The following is a 19,048-nucleotide window of genomic DNA, read 5'->3' on the forward strand; positions in this document are numbered from 1 at the left end:
ATTTTTTAGATAGAGAGGGAGAGAAATATTAATTGGTTGCTTCAGGTATGCACCCCGACCAGGGATCCAACCTGGAGCCTGGTATGTATGACAGGGAATTGAACCTGCAACCTTTTGGTGGACAGGATGTTGCTGCAACCATCTAAGCCACCTGGTCAGAACCATCCTGTTCTTATAACTCAGGAATTTTTGCTTTTATGTGGTCAGTGCCCTTTCTTAAAAAAAATATGTATTTCTTATCATTGAATTTTGCTTTTGTTTTTGTTTCAGACCCAATGTCTGTGGATCACGTTATAACGCTTACTGTTGCCCTGGATGGAAAACCTTACCTGGTGGAAATCAGTGTATTGTTCGTAAGTAAATAGACAATCTGCTATTCTTTAAGTTCTTCCTTTGCGGTTTGGTTGCATGGTGATTTTTAGTGTTTGGTCCTTTGTAACTGCACACCAGTAATACATTGGAGTACCTTCCAGCTCTAATATTTCCCTACTTTCTCTGAATCCAGTTGGGAAATACACTAATGGGGTCAGACCATTGTTATCCCTTAAGTCTGTGACTTCTTTTGGGGTATTTCTGAGATACGGGAATAGGACCTTAGAGTACTGGGATACTTGGGTCAGTGTTGCATGTCATCACATATGCTGTGCCTTGTTGCATAGGTTATGTGATTATTTTGAGGGGATTGTGAAAGAAAGTTACTATTGCTGTTTTCCTTATTTTAACTTCTTTCTTGGCCACCCACAAGCCTACTCAAATGTTGTACGTTGAGTTTGTGTGGTCACAGCCACAGGCAGACCTTCCTGTTAGACAAAGGGGAAAGGAGGCAGATAGAGTGTCAGATGAAGACCAGTGAAGATATTAGGAAAAAACTCAAGTGACACCAGAGATTCCTCTGGGAACTGTGCTGCTGTGGCAAACCTCCAGGTTCTCAGAGTAGCCCACAAATATTGAGTGGTACACCACATACCAGGCCAGATGTTATTTAATGGTGATACTTAAGTTAAATTAGTTATGACATCTGTTCTCCATGAGCTTTTACAGCCATCATACCTATGAAATAAATTTCAGTTTTCAGAAAACTCCATTAGTATAATGGGAGAATTACAGCTGAAAGGACACTAAGGAATCACTCATTCTACCTTCTCACTTGGCTAACAGTAGTATGTAGATAAAAATAGACTATTTCAATAAATATTCACTTGGTGATCTGAAAAAATTAATCCTTTTCTCCCAAATTGATTTTAGGCAGAAGGAGAGGGCAGGAGGGAAAGAAAAAAGAGAGAGAAAGAAAGGAGAGGGAGGAAGGGAGGGAAGGAGGGAGAGAGAGATTTGTTGTTCTGCTTATTTATGCATTCATTGCTTGATTCTTGTATGTGTCCTGCTGGGGAATTGAACCCGCAACCTTAGCATATTGAGACGATGCTCTAATCAACTGGACTACCAGGCCAGGGACCTTTTCTCAATTTCTGAATCTGACCAAAAGCAACTTATTCCTTTAACACATTGCCATGTATTTCAAAACCAAAGTTGAGCCAATAAAAAAGGGATATAAATGGTATTTGGAATTTTCCAAATGAACTGAACAATAGAACCCTTTCCCTGGGGTTCTGTAGAATCTCTCAGAAATGCTATTCAGATACTTAAATAAATGTTTATAGGATCCTTTGACAGCTTTTTTTCTTAATAGTTTTCAGTCTCCATCCATGGAGGTTTTGATGTTTCAATGCATTTTTCTATCAAGTGTATGTAGCCTTGCCATCTTATTTGCCTCTTGAAGGTTGTGTAAGAATTTGAGGAAGGGATCATGCCTATGAGAATTAAAAATAGTCACCAAGTCTTTGGTGATAAATAGAAATCACTTGCCATTTGGACTTACTGTTTTGGCCACTGGCAAAGCACTCGGTACCGGTAAGATATTAGCCTAAAAACCAGCAGCTTCCTGGCTGCGGAGGCAGGACTGTTGCAGTGGATCTCAGACATCTGCTCTCAGACGGTGGACATGACTCACGATTGGACTGAACGCAGGATCAGAGCTGCTCCATAGATCATATGTTCTCAACGAGCAGTATCTGACCTAGAGAAGGAGGCTCAGTGGGCCCCAGTATTTTTATACAAATTATTAAAGATTAAGCATTTATGATGAACTAGACTTCCAAGAATACTGTGGTAATTTTTATATCATTGCATCTTAAAGTTGATATAAAAACAGAATGCTTGCAGGTATGTAAGTATGTTTAGCCGCAGGATTTGTGTTTTTGTTTTTCCTTTATAGTATGTCTGGGGCCTCTGGATAGACGGAGTGCTGCGGGATAAGCCAAGAGAGGCCAAGAACTACTGACATGGATAAGGGAGTTACCAAATTTTATAGCCAGAGTTTATTTAGTCCAAGTGATTTGTTTTGCAAATGAATGAACCCGAGGCCTAAGGTGCCATAAGTCACGATGACAGAGTTAAGGAGGAGCCAGAGATCCCAGGCCCCTCATTTGAGGCCTGGGTCCTCGTCAATCAGTGTGCACTGAAACCGTGTGCTAACAGCCCTCTGGTTTTATTCACAGCCATCTGCCGGCATTCCTGTGGGGACGGATTTTGTTCTAGGCCGAATATGTGCACTTGCCCATCTGGTCAGATATCTCCTTCCTGTGGCTCCAGATCCAGTGAGTATAACCTGTTATTATATATATACAATATTATTTTATGTGGTTATGCCCTATTTTCTCCTAAATTTGCATTTGGCTTTTCTCTTGCCTGCAATACATTTTTTTTTTTTTCACGAGAACATCTGCCTTCTCTGTTCTGCCCAAAATACTTGGAATGACTTTGCTTAATCTGGCCTCCCATTTCCCTTCTTCACTCTTTATAGGGAAATTGCTATATGGGGTATAGTTACTATGAGTAATATAAAGATTATGACCTTCTTCTGTGTAGCCATTGCCTTATTTATCTTTGCATCTCCAATGTAAACACCATAAAAAGATGCTCAATGAAATGGTTGTTTAATGAACATTTTGGCTCAACCTAGGCATTCTTCCTTGTGGTACTGAAATATGAATCTGATTAAACACTTAAAAAAAAAACCTCAAGACCCTTGCCTATGCAAGAAGAAAATGCAAGAAGTCATGGCAGTTTCTGGGCATAATTTATTTTGAAGCATAAACATATTTTCCCTTTCAGAATTTTATCACTTTGTTCATGCTGTGAGCCAAACAAATATTTACAGTTCATTCCTCAGAACTTTGCTTGCTTGTTCTTTAAGTGTGAGGCCCTCCGCAGTGAATTAGGGGAAATGGGGGTGGGGGGTGGGAAGGCGGTGAGTCATTATTGGTTGTTAACAAGTTGAAGTTCATGTTCCTCAGCACCTTGACACTCCCCTCACAGTGTGTTCTGTTTCCGACAAGGTTTTAAGGGAATGTATTGTGAAAAGAGTTCGTTCTCTTTGGTTTCCTGCAGTTAGAGACTTCAGCACAGTCCAGGTTCATCATCCCTTCAGAGTTCTGACATTTAAGTGTGGCTCTTCTAAGCCAGTTAACAGGATAAGGCAATAGTGCTGGGGAGCCGGTGCCCTCTCGGTGCCCACTCACATACCTTGGCATTCATGGGTTGACTCTGCCTGAGACATCTGTAAAATTTTCCTGGCTAGGGAGCATGCCAGGTTGCATGCAGGGCAAGATGGAAAGGCTGGGGGTGGGAATGGGGACAGTTAATGGCCCCAGAACCAGCTTTTAACCAATGACAGAAGGAGAGTGCCAGTGCCCTCGCTTCCTTGCCCCTCAGTTTGCATCACTCTGAGGTGTATTCTGCACTGTCTCCTGAAGTTCTCCACTTGAACACAGTAGGGATAGGCTTGATAATGTACTTTGTTAGCTTTCTTCTTTTCCCTGTCTCACTTTCCCACTCTCCTATCAGCGTTTCCTTAAATTACCTCCAAAATAAACTACTCACATTCAAATAATTGTCTCAGAATTTGTTTCTGATGGAAACCTAGAACTACACACAGACAGATTGGGATAAGAACACCTTGGGCTGGGACTCATTTGCTTATTGCACTGAGTATAGCTTATTCTTATTTCATCTTAGCTTGGTTTTGAATGTATGTTTTCCAAGCAATAGAAGGTTCGTTTGTCATATTAAGAATACCCGAGTGGGAGGAATAGAAAGAGGCAGAGAGGTCAGCTGGCAGCACAGGAACATGTTGGAATCTCTATCCTCATCAGGATGGCCCTCAGGCTGCTGCTGAGGAGTTGAGAGCCTCAGGGTTGGGGGAACAATCTACATATCAAACTTGGAATAGACCCATCTCTCAAATTGGTCCTTGAACCAACCAGCAACACCATTCTCCTTTGGGGGAAGAAAATAAAGCCAGATGGCAAAAAACGAGTAGCCAGCTGGAAAGGCCTTCATTGATAGTGTGAGCTGCTGATTTCTGTCAAGTAATGACATTTCTGTCATGAGAGGTGGAGACAGCTGTTAATAAGACCAGAAGGGAAAACTGTGGTCCCAGTAGACCTCTTGCTAGCAATGAGGTGGGAGGAATGGTAAGTCTTGTGCCCAGATTTAGGTTAGAGATGGAAGTTTAAGACTTCCGGGTGATGTTCTCTGAAGAGGTTTGGATTCATCTATGGTGCTTGGACACTGGGCAAAGTAGATCGTAGATGAGAATAATGTGAGGAGGAGGATTTGGAGCATCAGGATCTTTGAGGCATTTGGAGCCTATAATATTGTTGGTTTGGACTCTACATGAACTAGTATTTTCTAAATAGCTTGCATAATTAATGATGGCAGAATGTTTTTCATTAAGGTGGCTGGGGATGATCAGAACCCATTTCTGATCTTTTGAAGTGATGTTCTAGGGAAGAGCTATGGAACTTCCTGGCCATGTTGTGGTAGACAATAAATGCGGATGGATCACATTGTTAACTCTCATGCTAGTAGAGGATAACCCAGCTCAGTGAAATGTTTGCACTCACTACCTGTGGTTCTATGAAAATGGCGTAAATTTAAATCATCTCACCAATTTTTTCGATTAGATGTTTTACGCTTGTTTTGTGATAGGTGTCAAGGAGGGGCAGGCTAGTTGTAGGACCTCTGAGGCCTTAGTTTTCTCACTTGAAAATGAAAAGAAATAAAGGAAGGCTGTTCTTCTAGGTTGTTTTTGACTTGAGTGTCCTGTGAATCTGAAAATTGGAAATGACTCTTTAGTGGTCTGAGTGAGAAATTGCTTTTCCAGAAGATCCAAAGTGCCAGTCCACAGTTCCTTTAGATACCAAGGACATGGCTTCCCTTAATCTATTGGGAGTCATCTCACCAGTCATTGAGGCATCAGGGTAAAAAGAGAAGGTTGGCTAAACAAAGTTATAACAATGGATTTTTTCAACTTTAATTTCAGCTCTCTTAGGACCCTTCTCTATCTATGAGTCTCTGATAGTAGATGGACTCTGAGTAATCCTAATTCTCACAAAGATCTGTCATGATGGACTGATCCATGAATTTGTCCATCAAATTACTTTTACACTGTTGACAAAAATTAGTTATCTTGTCTGTATCAACAAAAAAATATTTCCTAAGATTTCATAAGAATTGTATTAAGACTGTATGTCAATTTGGGAAGTATTGGCATCTTTAAGCTTTGCTAAATTTTATCATTTTCAATTCACTTCAAATTCAGTGAGAATTTGGTGTGCTTGTACTCTCAATAGGAATCCAACCTCTACGGGTATAAGAAGGCTAAGGCCAGGGTGACAGCTCCAGAGCAGCATGTTATTGGGTCTGAGTGAGCATGGTGCAACAACATAGTGAAACTGCAATGACTCCCAAGCATGGGAAGGTGCTGTAGCTAGTCTGAAAGAAGTGACCCTTTGAACAGTTTTTCAGGGAAGGGTGGGGTGTATATGGTCAGGGAGGAAAGGAGTGGGTAGAATCTGTTTAGACTGATCCATAGAAACAATTCAGTTCTTTGCTTTCTAGTCTATCCTCTATGGAAGTGCCTTATCTTTGCTGTTGTATAACTTGCCTTTCTCTGGCCCCTTTCCAGCTCTGCTAGGTTGTTGGTTTTTTTTTTTTTGTTTTTTTTTTTGTGTGTGTGTGTTTTGATTTGTTAATACTCATGTGAGGGTATTTTCCCCCCATTGATTTTCAGAAAGAATGAAAAGAAGGGAGGGAGGGGGAGATAGATGGACCAGAGAGAGAGAAAACTTGAAGTGAGAGAGACACATTGATTGGTTGCCTCCTGCATGCACCCTGACTGGGGCTGGGGATCAAATTTGTAACCCAGGCACATGTCCTTAACTAGGAGTCAAACCTGCGACCCTTTGGTGAGTGGGCTGGTGGTATAACCTCTGAGCAACACAGCCAGAGTTTATTGAGGGTTTTTTTTTTTTGTTTTGTTGTTGTTTTTAAGATATTTTAGTGAAGTTGTTCTTCTGAGTAGTGTGTCTTTAGGCAGCACGGGATATTTATGCACTTAAGGAAAATGTTATTGCTGTTATCTCTTCCTGTGAAAATCTTTTTTTTGTCTTTCAATGATTCTGGTTGCCTTATCGACTGTTGTCTCAGGCAGAGAGTCAAGAAGTCAGTCCAATTGTTTGATTTGCCTGTCTTGTGCTTTTCCTAGTTCCTAAATTAAAATCACCTGCTCACCATACACATACTTATTTGCAAATTGCTCCCAGTGTTCTGTCTGCCCCTGGCCCTGCCAAGATAATGCCAGGTTTTGGAACCATTTCCAACCTAATGCATCCCAAAGAAAATCATTACCTGGGTATTTAGACCTTAGTGCCAGCCCGGCATATCATGTTCCAGTAGGGTGCTCACATTGTTCTCTTTGGATTGGTTATTTTAAGAATTAATTTGTACTGGGCTGTGATCTAAAGAAAGTTTCCTCTACTCCTCCTGATGCCTGTCAGATGGAAGGCATTCAATAAGTGCGGGATGACTGAAATCTGGAACGAACATAAAATTCATAGGTACATGGATACAGGTTAATTCCATCTTCAAGGGGAAATCCTCACTGGGCCTCATGAACCTCAGGTGGCAGCCTGCACACCAACACTTGGTACTTAGAGCATCCAATAAATTTATGATTTTAAGTAGAGCTATTATTTTTCACTTGCCATTTGTTGAGACATAGAACTTGATCTCCAAATTGCCAAACATCTGGAATTCTTGTACACATCAGAGTAAATTTAGAATATGCATCAATGGCAGAACCCAATAAAAAATACAACTACTGGTGTGCATATACTCTCTACACTGTTTCTGTTGTTCAGTGAGGTCCTGGGTGCTTGCTTTCCCCTAGAGATCTAGAATGCAATTTCTGTCCTGCCCAGTTTCTCAGTGGATAGAGCGTGGACCAGCAGACTGAAGGGTCCTGAGTTCGGTTCTGGTCAAGGGCGCATTCCTGGGTTGTGGGCTTGGTCCCCTTTGGGGAATGTGCAGGGGGCAGCCAATCAATGATTCTCTCTCATCATTGATCTTTCTCCCTCTTCCTTCCTCTCTGAAATTAATGAGAAAATATTTTTTTAAAAAGAGTGCAGTTTCTTTGGTAAACATCTTTGGGGCAAAGCAGGTGCGATTAAGATCTGTTCTGTTGATGAGCTTGCTTCCCTGGGGCCAAGGATTCATGGCTCCTTGGTTTATGTGGACCCCTGGACTCACCATGCCTTCGTGTTTCACAAGTCTGACCAAGTTGTTTTTTATTTAAAAGGAGAAAGAATATTTCATGCTTGAAAAAGTTCACTAGAAACACAGAAAAAATATAAAAGCATATGAGAGAGGTTTTTTATTATATTCATTAAATTTAAATATAAACGTATCATTCTTCTTCAAAAGAAGAATTAATTCTAGTTTCTAATTTGAACACATAATGTAAAGTTACTATGTAATCTGCTGTTAGCTTTTTATCTCAAAGTAGCTAAATGGCTTTGCTGCTCATGTGGGAATGGAAATTAGCTTTTGGCATGAGCTACTTTAATTGAAATCAGTTTGTGGGTTGAGTTCCTCTGCTGCCTGACGGATGACATCATTTCCTGTGCCTTTCCCAGTCCTTGCTGTTTTGCTAAGATAGGATGGAGCTAAGTTTAACTTCGAATTTTAAAGCAGCTATACACCTTTTCCTGACCTACTTAGAATACTATCCAAAAATTTTCAGCAAATCATTTCCTTAGTGTGCTTAGTTAAAAGCATTTTGGCTGAGACGTTTTAATGGAAATATAGGAGCCTAAAATAACAGTTTGTTTTAATCAGTTTCCTGGGTTGCTTGACTTCTATAACAATTCTTTAACAAAAGAGTTATTTCTGCTTTTACACACGGGGAAATGAAGATAAAAATATTTTCACGTTTTGGTGCTCTGTGAGGCATAGTGAGTGTTGAGTTCGGGCTGCATAAATGCTTAGGACACAATGGGCAAATTCCCAGTCTCGCTTTTTAGCATAGCTCTTGATATCATTATCAGGTAGCACGATTTACGTAAGTAGGTGTTAATTTAGTAATGAAAAAAAATATGTTTTTATTGATTTCAGAAAGTAAGGGACAGGGAGAGAAAGATAGAAACTGGGGATTGAGCCCACAACCTGGGCATGTGCTCTACCCAGGAACCAAACTGTGACCTTCAATTTCATAGATCGATATTAAACCACTGAGCCGCACAGGCTAGGCAGTTTTAGAAAAGTTTTTACTGCATCTACAAATAGGCTCGCATTACTCTGAGCATTTATGAGATATAATTAATGATCATGATGCTTCCCACTTTCAAGAGCTTTCAGACAAATGGGCTGAGGATGGGAGAAATAATTTAAAAAATAATTTTGGTGACATAATGTACATTTCAAAATATAGGTATAAGGTACTCTGAAGTCAGAGGGAAAGGAGGGGAGGGATGAGAGAATAGAACTGAGGAAATGTCTAAGGAGAAAAGAGATGCTTGCAGTGGGTATTGGAGATAGGTGGGATTTCAGATTTGGTAATAGATGCAGTGATGATCACAGGTATGCTTTATGTTGGGGGTAGAGAGTTATGCTCAAAAGACAAAGAGGTTAAAGAGGAGAGTCCATGAAGAGACCAGTGCAAACAAAGTGCCTGGCATTTTGCAGGGTATATATTAGGCATTCAGAAATATTTGTTGAGTGAATGAATGGCTGATAAGGAGATAGGGAACTGAGTCATAGGACATATTAGCAGTTTACAAAGGAGCCTGAAAGGTGCCTGGGGCCTTCTTTTGATGCTGAGAGATGGAGGTTGCTCTTAATATAGTAGAGAGAGTGAGCCTTTGATGATGTTTCAGTCAGTGTGTGACATGTTCTTGCAAAAGTGCTCCGCTTTCAATGTGACTTCACTCTTCGGTGCTCTGTGAGGGCATAGTAAGTGTTGAGTTCTGGCCCCTTCCTTTCCCTGTTGTCATGCTGAGATTTGTGCAGCTCCTTATGAAATGGCTCTTTCTCCTGGAGTCAGCAGCTGCTTTTTGATCCTCACAAGGCTGCTGGAGTCTTCTCTCTGCTCTTGGGAGAAGATAGGGCCTCCATGCTCCAGGAAGACTGAGCAGAAGAAGGAGCATAGCCCCTGATGTTTGCTCTTGCACATAGAAGGATTCTCTTCTTTTTCTTTCCCCCTTGTTAAAATCCTTTAATGTAATGATTGTTTTTAAATTTCTTTATTGATTAAGATATTACATATGCGTCTTATCTCTCCTTGCTCCCGCAACCCACACTCATGCCGTCACCACCACCCCTGGTGTCTGTGTTCATTGGTTATGCTTATATGCATGTATAGAAGTCCTTTGGTTGATCTCTCCCCCTTACCCCCACTCTCCCCCACTTTTCCTCTGAGGTTTGACAGTCTTATCGATGTAAAACTGTTGAGCCTTTTTCTTTAGAAATTTACTCCCACTGCTTGGAGGACAGGACAGAGTAAGGCAGACTTCCATGCCTGGCCTGGCCTCCTTGTGTAGGGATGTGCCACTGAGGATTGATGATGAATTCAAGAAAGCCTTCAGTCTTTTCCAAGTAGAGTAGTTACTGTTTCTGGAGGCCTAAGGAACAGCCTGGGATTTTGAAAGTGTTCTTAGCATACCCGCACGACTACAATAGAGACAGCCTAAACTCTAGAGAAATGAGAGCCCATGACTTGCCATCCCGCTCATAGGTGTCTTTTACTCTAGCTTTCTCTCAGGTTTGCTGGCCTGCCTGTGGTCTTTCTATCCTGGGCCCTGAAGCCCCCACTTCTGTAGGTGACAATGTGATGAAGAATGAATTTCTAACACTGCAGGTCTTATTTGATCTAAGGTTAAAGTTGAAGCAAGCAGCTCTTTCTGAGCCGAGTGCAGCAGGTCTCTATTATCAGGAGTCTCGTGACTAAATGCTGTTGTAGGTTTTTCCCCTTCTTTTTTGTTGTCGCCAAAACTTCTTTTAACAAAGTTCCTTGGACTTTCTCACTCTGACTATTTTCCTGGGCACTTAGCTGGAATTCTAAATCTTTTAAAAGAAAAATTATTGCCGTGGTAATCTTGCCTCATATGGTTACTCAAAACACTGCTTTCTTGGTATAAATTACAGAAATGATATTGAGCGGTAAGTTCTGCTAAATTAGGGAAGTCGGTTGGCATGATTAGAGTAAAAATCAAAGAAACAATTACATTGCATTGTAAATTATTTTATACATACAAACGATAAGATGTTTATCATTGCCAATTAGGTTACTTCTGAATAAATATATGAATCTTGATAAATCATTTTATTTCCTCTTTAAATCACTACAGATCAACTTCTGTGAACTGTTGCAATCTATGTACTTAAATTGCTAAACTAAAGCATTCTTCTTTTCTTTTTCCTTTTCAAGTCCAACACTGTAATATTCGCTGTATGAATGGAGGTAGCTGCAGCGATGATCACTGTATATGCCAGAAAGGATACATAGGGACTCACTGTGGACAACGTAAGTATACCATAGCTGTAAGTATTCTAGATGTTAATCCATGTAGACAGACATGTGGGCAGATATATAGGCTAAAAGAATACTGAGATAAGCACCAATGGATTTTCTTTGATTACCTGGGACATGACTTTTCATAGACGTCCAGTGGCTTATTGGTGAACAGGTCACTTACTCAGCACACTTAGCACCAAATTTCTGATAGGAACCTTGGAAATGGGTAGTTTGATTAATTTTCCTCTTGTTTGTCTTCACCAGCTCACTTTACCTTATTCCTTTGGTTTATAGTCACCACCAAAAGTGCAGAATTGTTATTCATTCCAGCTGTCTACCTTCCATTTGATCACTACCCCCTCCACCTGAATTTTCAAGAAGCATTTCAAATAAAGAAATCAATCTCATCTTTCTCCTCAAATGTGTCCTTTCTCTTGATCAATGGTATTTGCATCTCTTTAGTTTCCCAGTCTAGATTCTGCTGCTCTAATAGGTATCACATGGTGTTCAGTTTGTTGGTTCATTCACAAACAGTTCATTGTGTTTGCTCCTTTATAAGTCCTTGTGCTTTTCAGAAGAAAAAATTCCTTTTCAAAACGTATTTTTATATCACACCAAGCTAAAGATATATATATCCTGAAAAAATTTGGAAAAGTTCAAAAATATAAAAAATAAAATTATCCATAACCCATCATTTCAGATATCCCATTAGTCTTTTAATATATATTTGGAACATGAGACCTTACCCTATGCATACTTTTTCATACTACTTTTTCTCTAAATATTTTATTAGAAGTATCTTCCATGTGATTAAACATTTAAACATACATTTAATGGCTGAATTTCATTACATGGATGAATTCTTAAGGATGAGTATTTATTATGTTGTTTCCAATTGGCGAGAGAAAAGGGGGGGCAGCCTCCCCAGTGTGGGACACCCTTCAGCTGAGTCTTGAGGGTCAGCTAGGAGTTCAGTTGTCAGATGATGGGAGATGGGCCTTCTAGGCAGATGGCCAGCATGGACCACATTGCTGGAGCGTGACAGAGCATAGGGTGTTGAACATGGTGGGTGCTTTGGTGTTGCTAGAACTTCTGTGCTAAGGGGAGTTATGGGAATGGAGCTATTGCATGGAATGGAAGACATGGGCCAGGTTTTGAGGATCTTTATGCATACCATGTTTTTGCCCCAAGTAGAGCCAGGAAGATGAGTGAGATAACAACCAACAACCAAAACAACATTATTCAGCTACTGACTTACTTACTCTGTGCTAGGCATATTTCAGACTCTTTGCATGTGTTACCTCATTCACTATATCAATAGCCCTAAGTTCTTTTGAGTTTTAAGCACAGCAGTGATTTTATATATATATATATATATATATATATATATATATATATATATATATATATATATATATGTCTTATGAAGTGATTTCCCCGTTAAGCCTAGTACCCATCTGACACCATACCTACCTTGTTTCCCCGAAAATAAGACAGTGTCTTATATTAATTTTTTTCTCCCAAAGTTGTGCTAGGTCTTATTTTCGGAGGATGTCTTATTTTCGGGGAAACATGGTAGTTATTACAATGTTATTCACTGTGTTCCCTATGCTGTACTTTACATCCCCATGGCTGTTTTTATAATTGGCAATTTGTATGTCTTAATCCCTTTCCCCTCTTAACTCTCCCTCTTAATCCTCCTCCCTCTGGCAACCCTCAAAATGTTCTGTGTATCTTTGAGTTCAGTGATGCCTTTTATAAAGCACCATTTTGGATGCAGAACTGAAAGCATTGCTCCTATACTTCCTGGAATGAAACTGCCAGTGTTTACACAGGTACAAACTCACCTACCCAGGTAGTCCTACCTAAGAGTTGGCTAAGGGACATGGAGGAGCTAGAACTATAGAGTAACTGTTTAAAACACATTAATTAGATTTTTTTAATTGTTGTCCTTTACAGGGAGCAGAGAGTGTTATTTCATTAGCAATAGAAGGCCTCTCAGCTCCTCTCTCCTTGTTTTTCAGCTGTCTGTGAAAGTGGCTGTCTCAACGGAGGCAGGTGTGTGGCCCCAAACCGATGTGCATGCACTTACGGCTTTACTGGACCCCAGTGTGAAAGAGGTAATTTGTAAAAAATGAATTGGTATACAGATGTTCTGGTGGCTACAGCTGTTACTGATTTAAATACACATTAGATTTGTACTGCTGCTTCATGACTTTGGCTGATCATTGAGGGGCTTTCCAAATTGTCACTGGGAAGGATCCTAGGATGATAAGATAGTGGTCTTAAATCTTGTATGCCATTCAGTTATTCTTTCCAATGGACTCAGGACTCCAGAGTGAGCATAAGTTCCAGTTGGCATCCAGATAGAAGGGGAATTTCCTGTATTGAGCTCATTATTATCTTAGCAAAGTAGAGAAATGGTTCTAAACAAAACATATGTATAGAAAGGGGAAAATTCAGGACGAAGAAAAACACACCTAAAGATCTATTAGGACCCGTTGGAGACTGTAGTGGCACAGACGCTCAACATTCAGAATCCACTGTAGAAATATCGGGTGCCCGCTGCGGCAGTGTGCGGCTTTTCCAGCATTCTGCACCTGCTGACGCGTGTCACCATCCTCACTTTTGCATCTGAGGAAGTCGCACACATAATAATAAGCTTTAATTTGAATGTGAATTTTCTGTGTTCAAGCCTAATGCTTACTCCTGCTCCTAATACAAACAAATGTTCTACCTAAAAATGCAGATGTATGGAGATGTGTAATGTGCTTGAGTTCCTTCCCATCCATGAAACTATGGTACTTTTTATCATTTTGTCTCCACATTCATAGCCATTTTCTTATTGTTCCCAGTTTTATAGTGAAGGTTTAGACCAGAGGTGGGCTGTATAAGGCCCGAGAAATCATTTGGTCTGGCCCTGCCAAGGCATTAGGGGTGAGTTAATTAAAGGTTAGACCAAATATAGCAGGCTAATTTTCAAGTTGATAAATGTGTATGGTTCACAAATGATGTTATAAATATCCAAAAGGCCCTTGACAGACAAAGATTCCCACCTCTGGTTTAGTGAGTTCATTTCACACAAAACTGCAAGAATACTGTACTTATGAAAAGTATTCATTGAAAAATACAGGCAGTCCTTGGGTTATGTTGGACTCAACTTATGTCATTTTGTGGTTATGATGCCATCTCCCACTTATTTATAAAAAAAAAGTTAAATCATTTCAACGTATATACATATGTGCCTTATGTTTTTATTATTTATTTACCACAAAGTAAAGGGCAGGAATTATCTTTATTTTAATTTTTTTTTTTTATTGTTTCCCGTCATTACTGCTGTGCATGTGCTCCCTGTGAGTAAGTTGGCGCCTAAGTAGGTGGGTTCCGACTGACAGCGAAAAGCACGTTATGTTGCGCCATAGGAACGGATCTCCGATGTAACCCCAGGACTGCCTGTACTCATAAACCTTTTAAACTGAATCATCATTTATACCCAATGTTGTTAATATTGGGTATAAATGTTTTTATTTGTTTTTAAAATGTTTTTATTTTAAAAACCCAATGTTTTTATTTGAAGATGGAAAGTAAAGATTTAGTAGCAGAGGTTGAATATATGTTACTTTAAAACAGCAGAGAGTGGTATGTGAGAAATTGTTTTCTGTTCCTCTTTTTACAAGTTTATTTAAATTGAGTTATTTATTGATAAAAGCAACAATACATATTTTAGCAAGTAACTCCAGGTTAATTACTATGATTAGTGGATAAATAACATTGTATTTCTATCAGTAAACTGTTGTGTGGTATTGATGTGTGATGGATGCATCATGGCCTCTTGGCCTTTACGTTGCATTTGGTACCATGTTGGAGGCCCTTCTTAAAACCGTTTCTTTTTACAACTTGCACAGATGTATTTTTACTGACTTGGAGCTAATATTTGTCTAATGGTATCCAGAGTAATACAAGTAAATATTTTTATTAGGTAGTATCATTATGTCCTCATTATTTACTCAATGAAGATATTGTAGTATTTAAATTACTGAGATTAAAATTGTTAATGTGCAAATTGAGCAAGTGGTATGTGAAAATAATTCTGCGATGGTAATACTAGGTTCACTTTGTTTTAGAAAAAAATCACTAAAAGTGAAATTACAGGCTATTTTACATCTAAGAAAGTAATTAATAATTTGCAGCAAAGGATATTGATGTCCATAGTTCTGGTATTGATAATAACCCAATCTAAGATGTGGTGTTTCACCATCCCACAGTTATGTCTTTAAAGGCCTGAATGTTTTGTTTTGTTTTTTTAACCAAAATTAAGAAATGAAATGAGTGGGTTATGTTACTAAACCACTAATGAAAACTGTCATATTACTCAAGGTTTTCTCCAACTTTTGGAGAGCATCTTGGTCACCTCCCCTGAAATTTATACTGAGGGGTGGGGTCTCCGCAGTATCTAAGTGAGATTAATCCCTAACTGGCAGATTCCCAGGCATCTGCGATAGTTGAGATGGGGGAACAGGAAATGGGCTCTCTTTAATCATTACCTTTTACCTGCTCCACCCTGAACGCAGTCCCGGACCTTCACCAGGAGAGGTGATGCACGCGTATACGTTCCTTCAGTCCACAGCAGGGGGGAGTCTTTTGGATTCTAGAATTGTATTTCCCTTAGTAGGATTTTCACTGTTTTCTGCTCATGAGAAACTAATCTGCTTACTGCTTTACAAAATTAGAGGCAATATATCTTTTTACTCAAATGAACCTTTGTGATTTCAGGAATCGTTACTAAATATGCAGGACTGAGTCAGGACAACTACACCTGGAAATGTAGGGAAGTGACTGTGTGACTTTTGTGGTTGGTAGTGTACTGATTACCTTGTTTATTATCTAGGCTAGTTTAAACTGCCTAGGCTAGTTGTGTTATGCTTTAGTTGGGATGTTACTTTTTATTTTTAAAAATGAACTTTCAGGAAGGCTTTGTTAATCTCCCCCCTTCCAGGCGGCTGGGGCTGGTGCTCCTTCTGCATTCTTCCTTAGCTCGCTCTCTCCATGCCTCTCATAGGGACGTCACCATGGTACCCAAGTGGGTTTCCCTGTCCACCCTCCACCCCCCAAACTAGAGAGCAAGCTCTTCTGTAGCAACTATGGTTTCATCTTTTTAATTCCTACTGATGCATGGTACATGGCCAATACATGTTGAATGGGACTTATTTAAAGCATCAGAAAACCCAGAGATATGATTATCAGACACAAATAAGTATCTCCGGGAAGTAATTGCTGTTTGCTCACGGGGACAATCCTGGATATATATATTTTTAAATATATTTTATTGATTTTTTACAGAGAGAAGGGAGATAGATAGAGAGTTAGAAACATCGATGAGAGAGAAACATCGATCAGTTGCCTCCTGCACACCTCCTACTGGGGATGTGCCCGCAACCAAGTTACATGCCCTTGACTGGAATTGAACCTGGGACCTTTCAGTCCGCAGGCCGATGCTCTATCCACTGAGCCAAACTGGTTTCGGCAGTCCTGGATATTTTTCATTGGGTTTATCGTAGGCATAGTTTACAAACTTTACACAGTTGATGCCTAATTGAATTTGACCCCATCTCACAAGTATGATTTTTTTAGGAACACAAGACTCCTATTTTTCAATTGACAAGGATGCAGAAAAAAAGGTGTGTTTTGGTCCAAAGCAAGTGGCAATGAACAAAGACAAACAAACAAACAAACAAACAACTTCTTGTCATGGTGTAATGCACATGAAAGGAACACTTAAAATGTCAGTTACAGGTCCATCTTAGAATTAGCAGCTTTGTCCTTGGGAAATCTTGGAACTTTTATATACCTCCAAGTGCTTTAGGGAGCCCATACAAGTGTGGAACACCCTTTGGGGATGACTTGGGAAGAATTTGGCTCTCTTTAAGCCAATACGTGAATCTTAATCCATGGACCTAGTGGTTTGGTCTGTGATAGAGAGGAGCAGTGGGTGCACGCTCGAATTATGAATCATAACAATTCACTCAGCAAATGCAATCAGATTGTGAAGTAAATTTGCCTTACTTGTAGCTTTTAGCCAGTAAAATAAATACGTTTTAAAAACATTTCTTGGCTAGCCAGCCTCATTGCGCTGGTAACAATGACATTAATTCCTATCACTGCACTAGAGGAGAAAAGTAAAGGCGGGTGGCCTTTTTGGCTTGCAATGTTTACTTTTCTGAATGCAAATACCTTTAGTTACATTCTTTGGTTTGTCTCAACCTCCACCACTCCCTGTTATCATCCTGCCCACTTCTTTTATTTAACTTGCTTCTCAGCCCCTGTGAGCACTTGCATTCCCCACTCCCTGCTATATTCTCTATGAAAGATAGAATCTCTTGTATTTTATATCATAAGTTTCTTCCATTGTTCTTCTTTTTACAATTATTTTCTGTAAAATTTACATTTATTCATTTATGGTTTTCTTGATTGCTCTTTCCTTCTTCCACCACCATTTTTACCTTCTTTCTGCTTGGGCCTTGAGTAACCAGTAAAACTGAGCATTTCCTATGCTCTGCGGTACAGAACTTAACACTCACTATTCATTTGTTATTAGTACTGAAATGAAGTCAGTGTCTGTTTTGGCAATGATAACACGAGCTAGTTGTTTGTTACCATAGTTACTGTCAATAAGACAGTGTGGAGTCACACTTTCTCTTGCCATCTTGCCTCAGAATGCAGACCATTTAAAATCTTGTTAAATTCTCTTATATTAAACACAGTGAATCATGTGAGTGAATGAAACTTCTCAAGGTAATGAAAAAAGGGAGAATGATGGCGATAGACCTCAACTTGGAGATGGGGAGGGATAATGATGAAAAAGCTTGAGGAAGAAAGCAATGAAAGAAAGACACTGAGAAAACACAAAGAGAAGCAAGACACCCAGGAGGGCACTATGTTAAAGAACTCAAGGCAGCAACTTCATGAAAAAAGTCCCATAATGAGTCCCATTTTATAGAGGTGTAAACAGAGGCAGACAGAGGTCAAATAGCTTGTCCAAGGTTAGATAGCTTATAAGTGATGCCATCAAAAGCTAAACCCAGCCAGTTTGGCTCATAAGCCTGTACATGAAATCACTGTGCTACAGTTGGATTTCACTGGGAGGGGACCATTAATAATGCAGAGAATTTTCTGAGGAACAGAGGAAGAAATGTAGAATGATGAGTTTTTAAGTGGAAATAATAGATTTTTTAAAAGCCCTTCAAGAAATTCGGCTAAGTGGGTGGAGAGTTGAACTAAGTTGCTTATAAATAAGTTTAAAGCCAAGGGGAATGTTCAGTTGCATCTAATTCAGGGTTTTGGAATATTTTTCTATTTTATTGATTTTTATATATTTTTAAAAATATATTTTTATTGATTTCACAGAGGAAGGAAGAGGGAGAGAGTGATAGAAACATCAATGATGAGGGAGAATCATTGATGGGCTGCCTCCTGCAGGCTTCACACTGGGGATTGAGCTTGCAACCTGGGCATGTGCCCTGACTTGGAATCACACTGTGACCTCTTGGTTCATAAGTCTACAATCAGCCTTTGAGCCAAGTTGGCCAGGCTAATTTTAATATTTTAAAGATAATCCACTCATGGAAAGATGGTGATTACTGTCTGTTCGCAGTATACCCTATAAATAAACTAGAGGCCCGGTGCACAAAATTTTTGCACGGGGGGGGGGGGGGGGGGCGCGGGAGTGTCCCTCAGCCTGGCCTGTTCTCTCTCGAAGTTCAGGACCCCTCAGGGGAGGTATGCCTAACTGGCAGTCAGCCATCCCTCTCATAGTCCAGGGCTCTCAGAGTCCTAGACCCCTCGCTCCTTACCACCCTCCTGCAGCTGAGGCGGGAGAGGCTCCCACCACCTCCCCTGTGCTCACCAGCCATGAGCCTGGCTTCTGGCTGAGCGGTGCTCCCCCTATGGGAGCACAATGACCAACAGGGGGCAGCTTCTGCATTGAGGGACTGCACCCTCGTGGTCAGTGCACATCATAGTGACTAGTCATTCTGCTGTTTGTTCGATTTGCATATTAGGGTTTTATTATATAGGATGGACTCTGAAGGACTGACCCAACATTCCTAAATGTAGACATACAAAATGAATATTGCCATT

At 40.0% G+C, this 19,048-nt stretch overlaps 1 protein-coding gene across 1 annotated transcript in view; it reads left to right on the plus strand.

The window, feature by feature from the left end:
- Nucleotides 1–19,048, plus strand: part of FBN1 (fibrillin 1) — a 230,424-nt gene that overhangs the window by 32,202 nt on the left and 179,174 nt on the right. Inside the window, exons 3-6 of the mRNA XM_084898386.1 lie at nt 271–353; nt 2,556–2,654; nt 10,826–10,921; nt 12,937–13,032. Coding sequence (XP_084754512.1) covers nt 271–353; nt 2,556–2,654; nt 10,826–10,921; nt 12,937–13,032 — 374 coding nt within the window. The remainder of the gene's footprint in view (nt 1–270; nt 354–2,555; nt 2,655–10,825; nt 10,922–12,936; nt 13,033–19,048) is intronic.

The sequence above is a fragment of the Pipistrellus hanaki genome (genome assembly GCF_964339955.1).
Source record: "Pipistrellus hanaki genome assembly, chromosome: 1".
Classification (NCBI taxonomy): domain Eukaryota; kingdom Metazoa; phylum Chordata; class Mammalia; order Chiroptera; family Vespertilionidae; genus Pipistrellus; species Pipistrellus hanaki.